Source organism: Castor canadensis, chromosome 2, assembly GCF_047511655.1.
Source record: "Castor canadensis chromosome 2, mCasCan1.hap1v2, whole genome shotgun sequence".
Taxonomy (NCBI): domain Eukaryota; kingdom Metazoa; phylum Chordata; class Mammalia; order Rodentia; family Castoridae; genus Castor; species Castor canadensis.
This window is the reverse complement of record NC_133387.1, coordinates 98,612,060-98,633,037: the sequence shown is the minus strand read 5'-3', so window position 1 is coordinate 98,633,037 and position 20,978 is coordinate 98,612,060. Positions and strand designations below refer to the sequence as shown.

General features: G+C 35.7%; 1 protein-coding gene across 4 annotated transcripts in view; it reads right to left on the bottom strand.

Annotated features, from left to right (window-relative positions):
• The window catches only part of Sugct (succinyl-CoA:glutarate-CoA transferase), a 734,230-nt gene that overhangs the window by 405,413 nt on the left and 307,839 nt on the right, over positions 1 to 20,978 (bottom strand). For all 4 annotated transcript variants that reach the window (XM_074065358.1, XM_074065360.1, XM_074065359.1 and 1 more), the window contains 2 exons: positions 15,699 to 15,770; positions 5,745 to 5,842 (listed from right to left, as the gene is read on the bottom strand). In XM_074065358.1, the coding sequence (XP_073921459.1) occupies positions 5,745 to 5,842; positions 15,699 to 15,770 (170 nt within the window). The remainder of the gene's footprint in view (positions 1 to 5,744; positions 5,843 to 15,698; positions 15,771 to 20,978) is intronic.

Below are 20,978 nucleotides of genomic sequence, written 5' to 3'. Positions count from 1 at the left end.
CATAAGAGTAAAATAAAAAATTAAAAAAAAAAAATGGTCTCCTACCTGAAGAGACTTTGCCAGCTATACATCAGACAAGGGATTGATAACAAGGATTTACAGGGAACTTAAACTAAACTCTCCTAAAAATCAATGAACCAATTAAGAAATGGGTAACTGAACTAAACAGAACTTTCTCAAAAGAAGAAATTCAAATGGCCAACAAACACATGAAAAAATGCTCACCATCTCTAGCAATAAAGGAAATGCAAATTAAAACCACACTAAGATTCCACCTCACCCCTGTTAGAATAGCCATCATTAGCAACACCACCAACAACAGGTATTGGTAAGGATGTGGGGAAAAAGGAACACTGGTACACTTCTGGTGGGAATGCAAGCTGCTGCAACCACTCTGGAATAAAATTTGGAGGCTTCTTAAAAATCTAAACATAGATCTGATCCAGCAATCCCACTCCTTGGAATATACCCAAAGGAATGCAACACAGGTTACTCCAGAGGCACTTGCACACCCATGTTTATTGCGGCACTATTCACAACAGCCAAGTTTTGGAAACAACCAAGATGCCCCACTACTGATGAATGGATCAAGAAAATGTGGTATTTATACACAATGGAATTCTACTCAGCCATGAAGAAGAATGAAATCTTATCATTTGCAGGTAAATGGATGGATTTGGAGAACATCATTCTGAGCGAGGTTAGCCAGGCTCAGAAGACAAAAAAATCGTATGTTTTCCCTCTTATGTGGACTTTAGATCTATGGCAAATACAGCAATGTGATTGGACTTGGGTTATATGACAAGGGGAGAGCACATATGAAAGGTATGGGGATAGGTAGAAAACTCAAAACATTAAAGTGTTTGATGTCCCCACTCCAGAGGAACTAATACAGAAACCTTAAAGCAAGCGACAGAGGTTAACATGAGAAGGGGATCAGGAACCAGTGTAAAGATCATTTAGGGATGAATCAACTTGGGTTGTAACACATTTGTACATGAAAGCAATGCTAGGAATCTTTCTGTATAGCTATCCTTAACTAGCAAAAACACTTTGTCTTCCTTATTATGCTTATGTCTTCTCTTCAATAAAATTAGAGATAAGGGCAGAACAGGTTCTGCCTGGAAGGTGGGGAGGAGATGGTAAGGAGGGGGGCAGGGGGGAATAAATGACCCAAACAATGTATGCACATGTAATAAATGAATAATAAAAAATTTTTTTAAAAAATAAGATCAGCCAAAACCAAAAATAATTATTCTAATAAGAGAATCATCACATTGTTTTAACAGTCAAATTTACCAAATGCTGTTACTTTTATTTATGGGGAATTAGTGTAACCAAGTTTTTAGAAATGGTTTTACTAGGCGTATGTTGACATACACTTGCTTTACATGTGTTTATTTTTTCCAAACTTTAAAAATTGTCATGAGTCTTTTCAAACTACTTTTTTTCTCCTCTCATAATTTTCTTTTTCTTCCTATAAAATTATAGTCAGATCAATATTTCCTTCTTTGAATTAACTTTTCTTCGACTGCTTAATTCCATCAAGACTCCTGAGAGATGGCACAGCCTCAAGGAAGCTTTCCCTGATTCACCTGAACTGAACTAGTTGCCTCTTCTCAAAGGTCCACAGCATATATTATGTATTTGTTTTCCTAATTGGACCATGAACTCCTCAAGAGCCCTGAAGCCATCTCTCATCTCTTAATCTGCTGGACCAGGGTAGACAGTCAGTGGCCAATAAATGTTAGTAAATAGAAAAAAAAAGGAGGGACTAAATGAATGGTATTTCTATTTCCTCCATCATTTCTCTTTTCCTTCATTCTCATTTCATATCTTCCTATTATTTCTCCCCAACCACTAATGCATCATCTTTATCCTTCTGTTCTTAGATTCCACACACATCAAGACTTTCAATCTCTCTCATGAGATCCTAACTATGGCAAAAATGCTGATCTGGTGTCAGTAGCACTGGCTTAAGAGTTTGTTGCTCTTTAGCATTGCAAAGAAGGGATTTGTTTTTATCAGGCCCCGGATTAATCTCTATTATTTCTCCTCTCCTGTGTTTTAGCTAGGGATTTTTAATATGCTTTAGCTGTACCTAGTTTTCAATGTTAGCAGCTGGGTAAACAGACTTTCTGCAACACTCTGGATAAAATGGCAAGCTCAAGGGGAAAGTCTTTCACATTAAAATTAAAGAAAAAAAAAAAAAGACTTGCTTACAGGCATGATTGGGGAATAGCAACACCTGAGAGCCTTGGAGAACTGTGTGTGCTGGCTGTGGAACACTCAGCTGATGACCAAAACAGGCAGTGGCCTTCCTGAAGGAGGCTGATGCTCTCAGAGAAAAGCCTTGAATGGTATTTAGCAAGACCCACAGAGAAGTAAATGACAGACATCTCTGATAGGCACTTTCACAAGGTCTTATGAATTTCATAGCACACAAAGGAAACACCTGATTCTAACAAAGTTTAAATGAATGCTTGCCATGCATACTCAAAAACTGCTAAGGAAAATATAGAAGGTAGATTTTGAAACATGAGAGGAAATCCATGTGTCTACCATGGAGTGTTGGCTTTGTAAAAGTCCATAAAAGCTTCAGTTTTCAGTTTGGGATGTCAAGTTGGTTGTAAGAAGTAAGAGTTGTTTGTTGATTTTTAAATAAATGCTGTGAGTCCGTCATTCCTACAGTTTATTTTTAAAGTTAGTATACTTCTAACTCATTCTCACAAATCCCTCTATATTTTTACATGTTTTAAAGATTTCCTAAAATAAAAATATAGGCCATGGAAAGCATATAAGAGCAGCAAATAAAAGTAGTTATGATGTTGCAATGTTTAATAGCAGACAACAAGCAAAAACATGGTATGCTCACATTCTAATGTAGCTACTGTAACTAAAAATATGCTTTCAAGATAGATGTAATTGGCAAACCACAAAAGAAAAAGTTGTAGAATTTATATCAACATGAAAAAAAAAACTAGACAACAAATGATTAACAGGCACAGCTTGTAGCTGCAATAATTTTTTAAAGCAACGATTTAAAAGGTTATATGAAAACCATGGAAAAACTTCTTAGGCACATTGAAACAGATGTTATAAAAGGTTTCAAATCAACACAAACAACAATGAGAAACATGTCTTCTGGAAAGTCTGCAAGGATTTCCCTAATGAAAGTCTAGGAGGTATAACTTATTATTATTATTTTAATGTCCTAGGGATTGAACCCAGGGCCTCGTGCATGCGAGAGCTCTCTTTTTTTTTTAAACCATATTCCTAGTGTACCAGTCCCTGGTATGTACTGGATAAATATCTGTTCAATGAGTGAGTGAATGAATGAGAAGCATTCGCCACTGAGACTCATGGGTCCTACTGCTCTCTCCGGGTTAGAAATGAGGTTTTGCTGCCTTCATGTGCTAGTATACTTCAAACTCTTGACCAGATGGACATTTTCCTTCAAAACTTCCTTTTGGGTTAGATAAAAAATATAAGGTGCTGATAAGCAAACCATTTTATGACCTCCACCACAATAAAAAGAAAAAAAACCTTATTTCACAAGTTTAAACTCCTACTTTATCACAAAGGCTGTGATGACTCTCACAGCCCGATCTGCCTTCTCTTCCCCTCACTCCCTCTGGCCTGGTCCTCATGTTTTCTCCTGCTCATCCAGCCCCAATCACACTGTCCCACTCTCGGCCTCAGATTTGATCCCAGACATCCCTCTCTTGTTTCTTGCAGGCCTTTGCTCAAGTGTCACTCTATCAGACAGGTTCCCTGTCCAGAAATGAAAGAGCCAACCTCTGAACAATAGTGACATTTGTCCAGAAAAATTCACGATAAACAGGAATGAACCAATCACCTCATCTTTCCTGCTGGTCATCACTGTTTGATTCACCATGGAGGAGAAGAGAATGAGCTGGAAGGGACTTGGAGAACTGTAACCATAAAGGCCAACACACTAGCAGAAGACAGCATAAAACTTGGCCTCTAAACAACTGAGGGCCCTAATTTCTGCATCACCTAACTTAACAACATCACCTGTGATGATGTGATCTCCCTATCAAATTCCCTCTCATAGAGAAATTTTCTTAGTCTCTTCCTCAGAGTGTGCTTTCTTGAATTTGAATAAGAATATAATAACCTTATGAGTTCAAGAATGCGGAAACGCCTACTTCTGGGTATATAAAGGTAAAAAGAAGGTGTCAGATTATTTAATTCACTCCAAAGAGGAAAAATTAAAATCTGCCAGAAGTCTTTGCACAGTAGAATTCTATAACAGAATTTAGCAAGGAATAAAAATTTTAGGACAAAGGAAACCAAGGACTTAACTTTGTGGCTCTTGAACCTATCAAAGTGTTGGCACCTAGATAATAGGCTGATACTTATATCTGCCTGGGTTTTATATTTTCTTGGGATCTGCTCTTCTCACATCATGGACATGATTTATTTAGACTATCAAAGAGCTTTTGATAAGGTTCTCACAAGTAGCTATTATTGAAACTTGGTAACCATGGGGTGAAAGGAAAAAACTCATATCAATGAATTAAATGAATTAAAAATGCTTAAAAGGCAAAGCAGAAATAAATGGCCAATTCTCATGTAGAGAAAAGGTTAATCATTGAGGGCTCTAGAGCTTTGCGGTAGAATAAGAAAGTAGAATCAGGAAGGGGCACCCAATTCTCTTTCTTCCATTCTGTGTGTATCGGTCCTACACAGAGCCCCCATTGATGTGAATAGCATTTGTCACAAGGAGGAGATACATACAATGTAAAGAAGTATTTAAAAACCTGCAATGAACAAATAAATAAATGAATATTGACTCATAATTTCTTACAGAGATCCAAAATACAAAGGGCATGGAAATAAAAGTAAAATTAGCAGAATTTTATTTTCCAAGAACTTTAATCTATGATACATGGAAAAACATGAGCCTTTTCAAAAGTATGGTATTTTAACAAAAGTACCTATTTTATTGGCATGATGAGAGTCAATTTTCAATAACAAAAGAACAGGTTGCATGAGCATTTACAGCCTCAAAAACTATTTCTACAGATTAAGAAGTTTAGAAGCAAACAAAAGTGAGACTGATATGAAAAAGGAGGAATTACTACTATGAGGTTTTGTTTTATTTTTTTTGAACAAAGATGCAAATTGGTCCAGATTTTTATTAAAAGCATAATCTGATATGAATGGATGATTTGGAAATCAAATACTCTATTTAATTAACATTAATATTTTATGACCCATCACACAAAAGCCTCAGAAAAATCCAATGAACTCTTAACTTCCCCTACCTTTGCCTTGTTTTCTTTATCTGTAAAATGGGAATTATAAAACTTACTTACAGGAAGATTATAAGGGTTAAATGAGACCATGACACAGGGCATTTAAATACAATAAAATTACAAAGTAATGTTAAATTATTATGATGATCATTATTATTAATTATGATATACTAAATCCATATAAAAGCAAGCTAATTCAAGTCATTGTGACATTCTTATCTTTTTGTGACATTCTTATTTTTATCATTATTATTATTCAATATTTAATTAAACATTTAAATGCTTTCAAGTGTTTTTGAACAACAAAAAAGACTTTAAAGTATCTTTCCATTAACCAATTTTGAGAAACGGAAAAAAATTACAGACTGATATAAGTAAGTAAAAAAAGAAAACCACAAAATCCCAGATAAAAACTTATCATATATTCTGAAATGTGTTGACTATTAGATCCAAGCTTACCTTGCAGATAGTATTTTAATAAGCTCTTTTCTATTCTGCACCCGAAGATCATTGGTTTTATACTTGTAGTCATCGATCAACTCAGGTAAATTCAAGATCTAAAAGGGAAAAATAATTTTAAAGTATAGATCACAAGTTTTCCGTGTACCTTCAGGTCCTAAGGGTCCTGCCATTCAGTGTCTGTCACTGCTTTCCCAAGGGGATGAGGAAAGAATAAACAACTGGGATGGACTGTGCTGGTGAATGGGCTTATCATGTAAAGAGGAGGTTCTTACACTTTTTCATATATGTCTACCTATGGGAGCTCAGAAAAAGAGTTATTTATCAGATATCTATACTCTCTTAAACCCATATATGAGAATTCAGAACAGTTATCAGATCCTTATGGTAAAAAGTCTTGCTGAGAGGAAATATGGAGAGAGATACAAAATTGGAAAAAACTGACTTAATTCTGAGACTAATATCATCAGTGCCTGTCTGCACTTGTGTGAAGCCCACAATCAACATACGTCTTATAGGTATATTTATTTATTTGTTCCATACGTAAATAAAATATTATCTGCCCCAGTAGTCCCATCCAAAATGCTGTACAAGGTACTAAAATAAAGGGAAAGCACATACATTTGCCCTAATGCTAACCATTAAAACAATGTCAGATTAAAAGGTCTTCTTCCTATCGGAGTGTCACTATTTTTCCTTAGTATGTCTCCCCAAGGAACACCAACTAGAAATGCTTCCTCTTTTGCTGCTCCTCACTAAAGAGAAAATCTATCTTGCAAATCCCTTTGGACATCTTGCAATGTTAACAAGACCATAATGAAAGTACCAAGTGGATTTGGAATGGAAAAGACGTTTTGGAAAAGAATGTGTGGAGGCAGAGTTTGGCAGTTGTGTTGGAAAGTCAGAAGGAGCATTTATGGGCTGGGGGCAGGCCATGTGGCCTAAAGCCTCACTGTATTAATGTATTTGCTTTCAATATAAACATTTAATGGTTTCATTTGTTTCCCACAGTTTAAATAAAATCAATCCATTAATCATCTTACAAAGGAGAGAGAAGTGAAGAAGATTCCCCGGAGTAAAGAGACCATCTCAATGGTATAATTCCTCTTTTACGTGTTCCACTTACTTGTTTCTTTCAGGAACAATAAAAGCAGCACTACTCTCCTGGATTTAAAAAAATGATACCAAATACAGTGCCCTTTCTAGAAACCTCCCTGTCACCACTCCTGATCCCAGAATTGGCCTCAGGGCTTGTCCAGCAGTCAGAACAGAACTCTCTCTAAGAGCAAATAAGTCACTTCAAGAAACAGCAAGTACCTTTCCTAAAACACAGATTAAATTTATACATCTGGCCTCACCCAGAATACATCCTCAGCTACATAAAAAAAATGTAGAGTGACTATACTCAAGGGGGACTAGGACACCCATGTGGTCTCTGTATTTGACTGATTGGACCCTTTTCTCCTTCAAAGTTGTGAAATAGTGAGTCAAAGTAATTGTCCTATCTTCAGCTCTGCCAGCTAACATTCAAAATGTTTCTAGAGAGACAGCTTCAAGAACTATGATCACAACCATTCTTTAGGTACATGACAAAGAATGCTACCTGGGAGAAAATGAAATTGTATATGAAAATGATTGACATATTAAGCACTAATAAAATGTGAACTATTGCAATGAGGCACTGTTTGCTTTAAAAGAAACAATGAAGCATGTTTGTTTGAAAAATAAGGGAGAGAAGCAGGCTCCATGAAAAATAGTAAGACATAATAACAGAAACTACAAAGGGTTTTAATTCTCCTGTTATATGATACCTTCTTATAGCAAAAAATAAACTTCTGATAGCCACCAAAGCACTACATGACCTGGTCTGTCACCTCTGTAACATCACCTTTTACCATCCTCTCCCCCCTATGCTCCTATTCCAGCTTCTTGCTGGGCCAGGAACATGTCTATCAGCCTTCCATCTCAGGATATTTGTACCAGCTCTTCCCTTGCTGGAACATCTCTCGCCAGATGTTCAGTTGTCCAGCTCCTCCTTTCCTCCATTGAATCTGCTAAAGGGTTCACTTTTTAAAGGAACTACCTTGAGCACCCTAACTTGTTACCTAACTTATTCTTGTTACCTAACTTATTATATTTATTGTTTATTATCTATGTGGCCTTCTAGAATGGAAGCTCCACAATGTCAGAATACTTTAGAAGTTGTTCACTGATATATCTCAAGTGCAGATAACATATTTACCAACCACCTGACTGACGCACAGGTAAATAATATAAGCACTCTGAAATACATGATCTTCCAAACATTACTGTAGGCATAGACCTTATTTTCACAGCTTCTTTAATGTAGGTGTTTCTTACAATCTATGGCATCTTAAAAGAACTGCTTGCTAGGAGAGAATTGTGACAGTTGTCACAAAACCAATAGGTCATCGTCATCACCTTACATGCATTATTCATACAAGAGATATTAAGTTCAATTGCCATTTAAAATGTCATCTATTATAGTATATAATGTGATTATAATTCAGTCCTGATCATAATTCAGAACTGAAATAAAAGGACATTGTATATACAATAAGGCAAAGTAAAAAAAAAAGCTCCAGTTATACTATAAGAACTATTAGAAGCTAGTTTTTAAATAGAGGAAAAAGTAAATTCCCTTTGTGAAATGTGAGGTTTCACAATTTCTCAGCAATTCATATCACCCAATCTCCCCTCTGCCAGTGCAAATGCTAGATAAGTCCTTGTACAGGGATTTGTTGCAAACAAGTTTTCTGAGGTGACAACCATTGGTCCATTGTTACTATAGACCCACTCCAGCTTCCTTTTGATTAGTATTTTCATCTTTGTTTAGGTTTTATGTCTTTAACTTCTGATTTGCCAATGTCATTAAATTTGGAGTAAATTTAGTGGATATAGCATGGAGTTGAGTAATGGGTTTATTTTTTTTTTATCTTTTCTGAAAATGACTGTCTTTTAATTCATGTAGTTAGACCACTCACATTTAATGCTATTACTCACATTACATTATTTATATTATTTACATCTATCTATCTTTTTTTTTTTTTTCTGTTTGTTCTGTTTTTCCTTTCCTTCCCTGTTTGGAGTTTGTTGAAAGTTTTTAGTATTATATTTATCAATTTTGACTTTAGCTATTTTTTGTACAGATTTTAATGATTAGTTTAGGATTTACAGCATATCTGCCTAACTTTTCACAATGTACTTCAAAGCAATAATTTACCACTTCAAGTAGAATACAAAAAACTTACCACAGAATAGGTTGTCTATATCCACTAAAAATTCCATTAGATAGTTTCTTAAAATTTGTTTTTACCCATCAAACATATTTCAGACAATTCACAAAGCAAATAACAGTCTATTTATATTCACACAAACATTACTCTTTCTGTGTCCATCCTTCATCCTGATGACCCTCACCTCCTTCTGACATCATTCACCTTCTGTCAATGAAGAACTTCCTTTAACAGTCCTACTAGACTAGGTCAGCTGGCTTCAGATCCTCAGAGTTACACTTTATATGACAATGTCTTTGCTTAACCTTCATTTCTTAAGGATATTTCTACTGAATATTCAAAGCCAGCTGGTAGCTCTTTTCTCTTAGGCTTTTAAAGTGTTGTGCTACTTCTCTCTAGGCCCTATTGTTTCTAAAAAGAAATCTGCAGTCAACTGTTTTACTCTTGGCCCTCTCAGGACTTTTTTATTAGTCTTTAATTTCAGTAGTTAGACATTTATGTATTCGGGCATAAGTTTCCTCGGGCTTCTCCTATTTTGGATTTGTTGAAATTATTAAAACAATAGGCTTTTATTTTTCACCAACTTTGAAAATTTTCATCCACTGTTTCTTCAAATACCTTTTCAGCATGTAATCTTTCTCCTTTCCTTCTATAACTACAATGACGTAAATAATGGACTTTTTGATAATATCCCACAGCTTCCCAAGGATCTTCTTTTCTTTTTCTTTTTTCTAAGTAAAAAGGGACTGGGTATTTTTTTTTCTCCGTATTGTCCAGGCTGCATAATTTTTATTGATCTATATTCAAGTTCTTTGGTTACTTTCTCATTCATCTCTGTTGTACTGAGTTAATCCATGAAGTGTTATTTCTTCTCTTAGTTACCGTATTTCTTAGTTCTAGAATTTCCATTTGGTTTTTCTTCATATCTTCTATTTCTTTGATAAGTATTTCTACTTTCCCATTCACTTCAACAGTGTCTATGATGCTTGTCAGAGCATTTTTAAAATAGCTGTTTTAAAGTCTTTGGGAGTTAATTCCAACATGTGTTGTCTTGGCATTGACATTTATTGATTGTGTTTTCTCATGCAAGTTCTGGTTCTTCATATGCTGAGTAGTTTTAGATTGTATCCTGGACAGAGGCACCTGCACACCCTTGTTTATTGCAGCACTATTCACAATAGCCAAGTTATGGAAACAGCCAAGATGCCCCACCACTAATGAATGGATTAAGAAAATGTAGTATCTATGCACAACAGAATTTTATGCAGCCATGGAGAAGAATGAAATGTTATCATTCGCTGGTAAATGGATGGAATTGGAGAACATCATTCTGAGTGAGGTTAGCCTGGCCCAAAAGACCAAAAATCGTATGTTCTCCCTCATATGTGGACATTAGATCAAGGGCAAACACAACAATGGGATTGGACTATGAGCACATGATAAAAGTGAGAGCACACAAGGAAGGGGTGAGGATAGGTAAGACACCTAAGAAATTAGCTAGCATTTGTTGCCCTTAATGCAGAGAAACTAAAGCAGATACCTTAAAAGCAACTGAGGCCAATAGGAAAAGGGGACCAGGAACTAGAGAAAAGGTTAGATCAAAAAGAATTAACCTAGAAGGTAACACCCATGCACAGGAAATCAATGTGAGTCAATGCCCTGTATAGCTATCCTTATCTCAACCAGCAAAAACCCTTGTTCCTTCCTGTTATTGCTTATACTCTCTCTACAACAAAATTAGAAATAAGGGCAAAATAGTTTCTGCTGGGTATTGAGGGGGTTGGGGGGAGAGGGAGAGGGCGGAGTGGGTGGTTAGGGAGGGGGTGGGGGCAGGGGGGAGAAATGACCCAAGCCTTGTATGCACATATGAATAATAAAGCAATTAAAAAAAAATAGATTGTATCCTGGACATGTTGAATATTGATTGTGTCAGGAGCCTCTGGGTTAAATCCTACAGAGAATCTTTCATGTTATTGTTTTTAGCAGACAATTGACCAGGTTAGGCCCAAGCTGCAAGTTCAAGATACTTTTTATGCACTTTCTAATGCTGCTTCAGATTCAAAGCCTTTGCAGTGTTATTTGACTATCTGTCCTTCATGTGCTCCACTTAATGATTATACTACAACCTTGCCAGTTGGATAAATGTTAATTCAGTTCTCAACATGTTTGGTATGCTAATTGGAATCAGATCAGTGCATGTGCAGCACAGGGGTGAGCCCAGGAGTTCATAAACAACTTCAAGGACAGCTTTGCAAAACTCTTACCCCTCTCCAATCTGTCCGGCACTTTCCAATTCCCTGGGGCTTCACTTTACTTGCTCCACTCTCCAGCATACTTCCAGTGCAGAAACCAAGCAGTGGAAAGACAGAGAAAAAAGCAAGAAGAATCCACCACTTTCTTTGGGATCTCAACTCAGTAATAAAGAAGAAAGTTCCTCTTTCTCAGATTTGGCTCTGGCTCCTCTGCTGCTGCCGCTGCTGCTGCTGGTAGAGAATTGCTTTAGGGCTGGGATGTGAGGAAGTAGAGAGCAGAAAAAACAGGATTTCCACATTCTAAAATTAAAGTGCTTATGCAAAAAATAAAGAGGAACGCTGGAGCTCAGTTCCTGGTGTCTATTTCCATGTTTCAGGCTCCACTGGATATAGATAATGGAATAACTAAAGAGAAAAGCTGGTGAATTTACTGCCAGTTTAGAAGCATTTAAAAATCTGATGTTTTCCTTAATTCTACCACTGTTTACTTTCAGAGTCCTCAGATACCTATGCATTCTTCCCAGGTTCTATCACGGTGCTATGCAGAAGGGATGGGAGAAGTGTGCTTACTGAATCCTCCCCAGTACCACTATCTCCCCACCCAATTTTAATAGCATCAATTTATCAAGCGGATACAGTCAACCAGGACTATGCTAAGTGTTTTAGTTATCTAATCTCTTACAAAACCCCCCAAGGTATATGTTAGTATACATTTTTACACACAAGGAAACATGCTTAGAAAATACTAAGTACCTTGCCAGAGATTATCTTAATAGTGATGAGACTTAAGAAATATGCTATAATGTCCTCAGACTACTGCTCCAAATCAACTACAGTGCTTATTCAAACTGAAGTTTTCTGTGCCCCATCTCAGACACACTAACTTGAATTTTTGAGAATGAGGCTCAAGGAGATTCTCATGCATACTAAAATTGAGAACTGATGCATATTGCCCCCAATAAAAGAAGCCTTCAGTCTAAATGACTTTAAAAAGGATGTCAATATACTTCAAATAGAAATACTCATTAGTGTTGGCATCAATCAGCTTAAAATAGCTTACATATGCTCACTTTCCCTACTCTTCTGTATCATGTTAAGGGACATAAAATAGAATTTGTTACAAATGAAGGTTCACTTTATACACAGGAAGATATTCTGACCTCCAATCCTTGAACCAAACATTCTTGCTCCCACTTCAACTCCTGTCAATGAGAGCTCCCTAATAGGGCCCCTCATCAAATGTGTTAATCAACCAGGACATCAAATTTTATTTAAGAAAAAGAGAAACTAAGTAAATTTTAGTCATTCATCCAAACAATATTGCTATATGTCTCCCCAAGAGGTAGATCTGCCCCATCTTTCCTGATGGACCTTACTTGCAAAAGAACAATTTTGACTAGCCCACTGTCACAAATTGGGGACCTCACCTTCTATAAGGCCAGTATGAATGATGAATTCCTCATTAATAGGTAAATCTGAATAAAGATACTTAAAAGAAACTCATTCACTAGATATGACTGAGAGGAGAAAGAACTTTGCATCAGAGTCAGAAAATGATTTTTCTTAGATGAGATTTTTAGTACAAGTTTATATGTAAGGATATAATTATGAAGATTGAAAAAGCCAATCAGATTGCAGCAATCACTCAAGATGCCTAGTAAATGATGCAAATAACACTACAACCCTGTATACCTAAAACTTTCCTTCTAAGGATCACAGAGATTTTACTGACATTGCCTAATGGCTCATTATAGGAATTATCTAACTCACACATGGGCAAATCAAGGTCAAGTATGCCAGTCTTCAAGGCCCTCTTATAGTCTACTTTTTGGGGAAAAACTGTATAATAACATACCATAACAATAAGTCATATTTTAGCACTAAAACTTATGGCAAATATTCTGCTTTGAAACAAAAATCTTTTTCAAAAAATGTTCATCTGGATATTTATGAAGAAGTTCAAAAGATTCAAATTGATCAGCAGTAATGAATCAAAAACAAAAAGAATTCAGTACAGTTACTTTCAACAGTGAAGAATATGTCAACCAGTAATCCCCTCTCCCCCCATTTTTTGGAGAGCAAAAACTCCAAAACATATGGCCCAGGAAGAAAATCTGTACTTGTTTAGAGTAGTGAATCGGCTTTTACATCTCTGCAGTTAGAGTACGCAAATGACTTCACAGGCAACGGCTTCCGTATGTTTCAGATTTTTAACATTGACCGTTCATAATAAAGATTCTTTGATCCCAGATCAAATGTTTGAATCAATTTTCTCTACACTCACTGAGTCACCGTTATAAAAACTCCCCTCCTTCCCACCTCAGATGTGCCAGCCCTTCCCGCGGTCGGAACTATCTCCATCTGTCACCTTTTCCGTGCTGCTTCCCACCCCTTTGCTGTGGTTTTTAGCTCTGCTCGTTAACCTCTCATACAAAAGAGGTGCGGTAATAAATAATTTTTGTACATAATAAGTTAACTACAATGAATAAGATTCCTCTAAGGAATTCACGGGAATCTTTAATAAAACTTCAAGCTCATGGTAACATGCATGGTCAGTTAAAAACAAAAACAAAACAAAACAAATCTCAACAGGTGAGGCCTTTGCCTATATGCAAGAAAAAGGAAAACTTATATATATATATTTAAAAACTAGGTTACATTTCTTGAATGGAAACTGGAAAAAGTAAACTGATACCTAAACTTCTTAAATAAAACAAAAGACCTAGTCAAAGGTCTAGATAAATAGTAAAAAACAGTAATAAAAAAGTCTAGGCAATGCTAAAAATTTAGAATATTCATAATATAAATTATTTCAAATGATTTCAAGCCTTTTTATTTATTTTTATTATTATTGTGTTGAGTGGGGTACATTGTGACATTTACAAAAGTTCTTACAATATATCAAATATATCATACTTGAATTCACCCCCTCCACCATTCTCCTTCAGCCCCCTCTTTGTATTCCCCTCCCTGGAATAGTTTCTATTTTTCCATTTACATAGAATGTGTACACAGAATTTGCACCATATTCAACCTCCTTCATCATTTCCCCACCTCCTCTCCCCTCCTACCCATACTTAGCCCCCCAGGCAGGACCTGTTCCACCCTCCTGTCTCCAATTTTGTATAAGAAAAAAAGAAGAAAATGACATTTTTGCTTGTTTAAGATAGCTACACAGGGAGTTTCCTTGTGGCACTTCCATGTATATATGTATTATAGCCCAAATTGGTTCATCTCTATTTTTCTTCTTTCTACTTTTAGTCCCTTTCTTATGGTGGTTTCACCAGTTTAAAAATTCTATATTCATTCTTGTATAGAGAATACATCAACCATATTCACCTTCTTAAGTTCCTTCTTTTATTCTCCCCCTCTCGTATGTGACCTTCCCATAGCACGACCTGTTTTTCATAGTTTTGCTGTATTTGTATTAGGTCTGTATTCCACATATGAGAGAAAACATGCAGCTTTTGGCCTTCTTAATCTGGCCAACTTCACTTAAGATGATTTCTTCAGTTCCATCTATTTGTCTGCTGACAAAATTTCATTCTTTGTGGCTGAATAAAATTCCATTGTATATAAATACCACATTTTCTTCATCCATTCATCTGTAGCGGGTCATCTTGGCTGTTTCCATAGCTTAGCTACTAGGAATAATACTACTATAAACATGGGCATACAAGTGCTTTTATTGTAACCTGACTTACATTCCTTTGGGTACATCCCCAGGGGTGGAATTGCTGGATCATTGCTGGATCATAGGGCACATCTATATTTAGCCTTTTGAGGAGACTCCAAATTGTTTTCCATAGTGGTTGTACTAATTTACATTTCCACCAACAGTGTATAAGAGTTCTCAGTCCTTTTTTAAAATGTGTTAAAGAGAAAATTTTTCAATATAAACATTTTTCAAATCTTTGAACATGAATTTTGCAAAAAAGTATTCATTAAATAGGTTAATTTGAAAAAATTAAGTTTTGGATTTTTCTAAAGGTAAATAAAATAAATTTGGGATTTGTTTATATTTAGCCCTAATTAAACCTGATAAGGAGGGAGGCAGGAAAGAAGTGGGGGAGGGAGGGAGGAGATGTACATAGAAAGGAGAAAAATTCCAGTGTTAAAAATACTTTAAAATTCACTTTCATCCTCTCTCCCCCCCTTTTTTTTGATTAGTAAATAGGTCAAAATTGAGAAAAATTTAAGATATTATGATTCTTTATTTCAAAATATCACTAAATATTGCAATAAAAAAAAACAGAGTGCTAATTTAGCCCCAGTCCTTACCATTTTTAAGTATAAAAATGGTGTACTTTCAAGTGCTAAAACAGGGAGTCTTGAGTTGGATACTGACCTAGCATCATTAGTGCTAGGCAAAAGTGAGCAATTCCCTGGGTTTGTACAAAATGAATTATTGCATATACCATCCCCCCAGTGATCATGGAATTTACCTTGCACACAGTAGCAAACTGTTGGTTATTTCCTGCTCCAACTACAAGATAGCCATCCTTGGTTTTAAAAGCCTAAAAAAAAAATACATATGTAAATATATGTTTATGTGTTAATAGGACCACAAAACATTGGCTTTAATTTCTGAGACATATGTACAGAAAGCTCATTCTAAAGCATGTTCTTAATTCAGTATCAACTAATTTATATCTTTTTTCTTAGATTTGCATAATTTTTTTACTTTAGGATTTTCAAAGTACTCCCTAGCTCTTCCACTAACTATTACAATATTGAAAAACAGTGAATCAAAAAATTAAGAAAGTCTAGAGTTTATTACAGCTCATAACATGAAATTCTGTATTCATCATAGTATGGATTCATATAGATTTTTTTCCCAAAGTTTTGTGTTTTGTTTGTTTTTCCTTATAGGACAAAGAATCATAGGGCAAAAATCACTATTTTCTACAAAGTGTAATAATAGATGGATAAATGAAAGAAATTAGGAGGGAGTAAGGAAAGGAAAGAAGTAACAAAGAAAGGAAGTGAGTAAGCTGTTGGAGCTACATTTCTATTTGAAGATACAAGATAGAAACTTTTGGGTAATTTTCACTTTTTGGTAGTAGACAAAATGAAACATCAGACTCTTTCTGCACCTCATGTGGCTTATGTATCTGAAAACATCTGCTGCTTTTTGGAGACAAGTTCACATGGATAGCAATTGGCACCCCCACTACCATAGCTGTAGCTCTTCTGGAGATCTTTTCCATACTCGCTTCTCCACATGTGACCACAGTGCAGTTGGAGGAACCCAATTTTACCTTCATTCCTACTTTCCCAAAGTAAATAAGCTCTTGGAATTCTAAATATTGCTCTGTATCTTCACCTACTTCTCTGTACTTGCTCTGAGAAAAATGACTCTTATCTCCCATGGCAGGGTTTGCTCCTATGCTGGTGACCTCAGTGTTACTTTTGCCCATCCTCCAGAACTTGCTGGATCATCTTTAGTCTGTTCATTTTACCAGATCCATCTGTTCTGCCTTACATGTAGGTTCAATCCTCCATTGGAAATATCATTAGCAGCAACAAAACAAAAATTCCATCAATCCTGACACCTTTTAAGCTACCTTGAACTTTTCTTCCTTCCATCCATCTCTGAATAGCATGAAAGTGCACCCTGCCTATACCTGCATACCACTATCAAACTATGACGTTTTTTGCCATCAGGAATCTGATCCTATCACTATACTGAAGCTATGCTTCCTTTGACTACTCTGTATTACTGGGTACTGTTAGCCATCTTCTCCTCTAGGATCCTGTTTTATCTATAGGCTGTGTTCAGATTCATCTATTTCTGGCCTATTTCCATATGCCCTTATTGCAGCATCTTCTTCTCTTCGGCCTTTAGATTCCTTCAGCATCTGTATTTCGTCTTTTCACTTCAGTTCTTTCTTATGATAGTTACTAGAGCCACATGTGACTATGAAATTTAAATAAACTAAAATTAAATTAGTCAATCACAAAAGACCACATATTTTGATTCTATTTATATGCAGTATCCAAAATAGGCAAATTCATGGAGATAGAAAACAAGATAGTGGCTGCCTAGGATTGGGAAAGTTGGGGGCAAATGGGAAGTAACTGCTAATGAGTACCGGATTTCTTGTTAGAGTAATGAAAATGTGCAAAAATTGTTTGTGGTAATAGTTGCACAATTCTGAATACATTAAATGTCATTGAATCATACCCTCTAAATGGGTGAATTATATGGTATGTGACTTATATCTCAGTAAAGCTATTATTTAAAATATTAAATTAACAATTCAGATCCACAGTCACACCAGCTAGCCACATGTGGCTGTGGCTACTGTAGTAGACAGTACAGTTATAGAATATTTCCTTCATCACAGAAAGTCCAATTGTACAATGCTGGTACACTAGGACCAGTAGACTGTAATTTTTTGTCTCCTAGCCTTCCTACAAGGCTTACCTTGAGACCTGAAGAATGTCAGGGAATTAATAAATGGTTGATAAACAGTAAGCAATCAAGCAAATGATTACTTCCAGATAACAGAATTGTGGCTAAAATTGAGCTCATGTAAAAAAGTATAACAAGTATTTATTCTATTCACATTGGTGTTTAATTTGGTAAGGAATGCTATTAGGAAGAATTGTGTGAACTATCTTAAACATTTTCCCTTGTTCACAAGGGCAAAAAGAAAGTGAATGTCTCTGATAATGCCCTGGTGTTTCTTAAACTACAGAAAAGGTATCTGCAACAGAACCTTGGGTGAGGTACAAAGGATTTTAGCTGAGGTGTCTCAACAAAGTATTTATAAATGTGAAGTTATACCAGTTGGTCACTTACTTTCTTGTGGGAAAGGGTGAGGTGGGAAGTGTATAAATAAATGCAAAATAACCAAGTATAAGGCAAATATTTTCAAATTTTTAGATGAGTGATATGTTCGATGAGTTAATGTTTTGGGGGCTGCTCATTTTTTTATAATAAATGAAGAAATGCCTGTTTTTATTTCCTTCAGCCTCTATCATACCACAAAACATATCTTTACCAATATACGGATTAAAATTTTTTAAGCACAGATGGGAAAGCAAACACTTAACAATAAATGAGCCACCAGAATATGATCAGACTAAAAATCACCAAACATATTTATAAGAACTAAGGCAAGATTATGAATTCTTTTAATAATTATTTTCCCTATTATTATTTCTGCAGTATTTAATTCAGTAAATAAATTTTGAATAAGAACCTTAAAAATACATTAGCACTATGAAAAAGTGGGTAAGTACATAAGGTACATAAAATACTAGGAGGAAATAAATTACCTATGACACAATCACCTGGAAGAAGTAGCTGTGAGTAATATACTTCTTTCTGGTCTCTTTGTGTTTACCTTTACATAATTAATATATAACTATACAGAGATTTCTGGTTTGTTTTTAAAATTTAAAATCCTCTCACAAGCATATTTGAATGTTATTTTCATGACAAAAACATCTATTTCAAAATTTGCTTACACATTATCTGCTTAAACTACAGTGTATTTTTATTTTATTTTGTTTCAAGTAAAGTCCTATATCATACTATTGATATCACAGATGAAAAGTTATTTAATTTCATAGTGGAACTCTGAAACAAGATGTCTCATCTAATTAAGAGCCTTTAAAATCCATCTTTACCCCCATAAGACAATACAACAAAAATAAAATAGAAAAGTGAATTCTACCATTTACTTAATCTGTGTGATACAGGAAAGTTACCTAATTTCAGAGCCTCATCTTTCTTTTTTTTATAAGATAGGAATGATCCATACTTACCTTCAGAATTATTATGACTAAATTCATTAAATACATTTGTTCATGTGTTTGCAAATATTTATTGACATAATTTAATATAACCCATACACTGGGTACAATGGATAGAAAATAAAAAGCTAAATAGCTATGATTCTTCACATTAGGCTTACATTCTAATAAACTGGAAAACATCAATCAAATATTCACTTAAATAGTTACATCAGTGAAAGGTTCTAGAAGGGAAAAGCACAAGCCACAATGACATCTTAGAATATGTGGACCTAATGTTATCTTGGTTGGGGGCTGAGAAGTCAGGAAAGATTCCCTAGCAAAGTGATCTCTGAGCTGAGTTCTAAGAATTCATAGGTATTAACTAGATGAAGAGCTAGGGGCAGTGAGTCATTGCTGGCAGAAGGAACTGCGTAGGCAAAGAACCTGGAGTGGGAAGAAGCAATAAGCCACAGAGAATATAGCACAACTGAGGCTTTAAAAATAGGCAGGGACCCAGATGAAGTCAAAGGTCACATGAAATATGTTATTTATCATAAAACTAATTGGAAGTCACTAAGTGGACTTGAATGAGCATGTCGATATTTGAGAAAGACCTCTCTGGTTTCAATGTAATAACTAATTAGAGATAAGATTAGAAATGAAAAGCCAGTAAAGAGGCTGCCATGATGATCATAACAAAACATGATGTCTTAGATTAGGAGCCATGTTGATAGAGATGGAAGGTAATAGATTCAATAAACATTTAAATGGTAAAATCTATTGGAGTTGGTAATAGACTAAGTATGATGGTTAAAAGCTGAAAATTCAGAGAGAAGAAGGTATCACAGATGATGCCTCAGTTTCTAAGAAACTTTGGGGATATTCCATTGGAAATTTCTTTCACATGAGTAGGAACCGGATGAAAGTCTGAACTGTAGGCAAAAACTTGGCAGTTAATTGCTTCTAATCTTCTAAGGTACCACATAGGTGAAATAATTTAGAAAGTGTGCATAAACTGCAGAGTAGGAAAAATAAAAGGGAGCCTAAAAAGGAATCTCAGAGCATACAAGAGAGGAGTAGCCAGAGCCTAGGTGAGGACTGAAGAAAGCTTACAAAGTGGACCTTCATTATCAACCAGAGCTGTGCTGGGTGTCAGGATGACAATGGAGTGCAAAGAAGGAAATGAAAAGAGAACATGCAAACCTCTATCTGAGAAGTCTAGTTGTAAAGTGAAAATTGAGCCAAGACCTCCAACCCAGCATAAGCAGGGACACAGAGACAGATCCTCAGGTGGGGTATGTGATAGGACATCAAGCAAGTTCTCAAGGATGCTTCTACTTCCTTATGAAATAAGAGGGAGACATCACATAAGGTAGGGCTAGGGAGATAGGAGGCTGGCAGACTGAAAGAGTTCTGACAGACAATGAAGACACTAGCCAGAGCATCCCAATCAGATGCTGATGTGTTAAGAGTATAGCTGAGTGATTTTTCTCCATCATCTCTCAGTTACCCAGTCATGGAATGAACACATATATGCATTCACTAGGTTTAGAATTTTTCTAGATGACTATCAAAAATAAAAAAAGATAAAGGTATAGAAAAATTAAAAAACTAGCCAGAATGTCATTGAGCAACAAACCATGGACTATTGGTCTAAGGAAAAAGATGGTAAAGATAGGAGAAGGTATGAATGGACAGGGCAGAGGGAGTAGCACAGTTAATGAGGAGTCTGATGAAATCTGTGAAGAGCCATGATGGGAGTAGTTGAACAAGCAAGTGGAAGAGCAGGCTGCAGGGAATTCAGAATATAGCACTTCTCTCAGTGACTATGGAAATGAATCAGTTTCAGGTTATAACTAAACAGCCAGTGTGAAGTGAATAAAATTGTTGCTGATTTGAGGGAGAGACTCAATATATGTTGTTCTTATTAAAAGTACTAATATACTGGGCCCCACATAAGGGGAACTTCCAGTGCA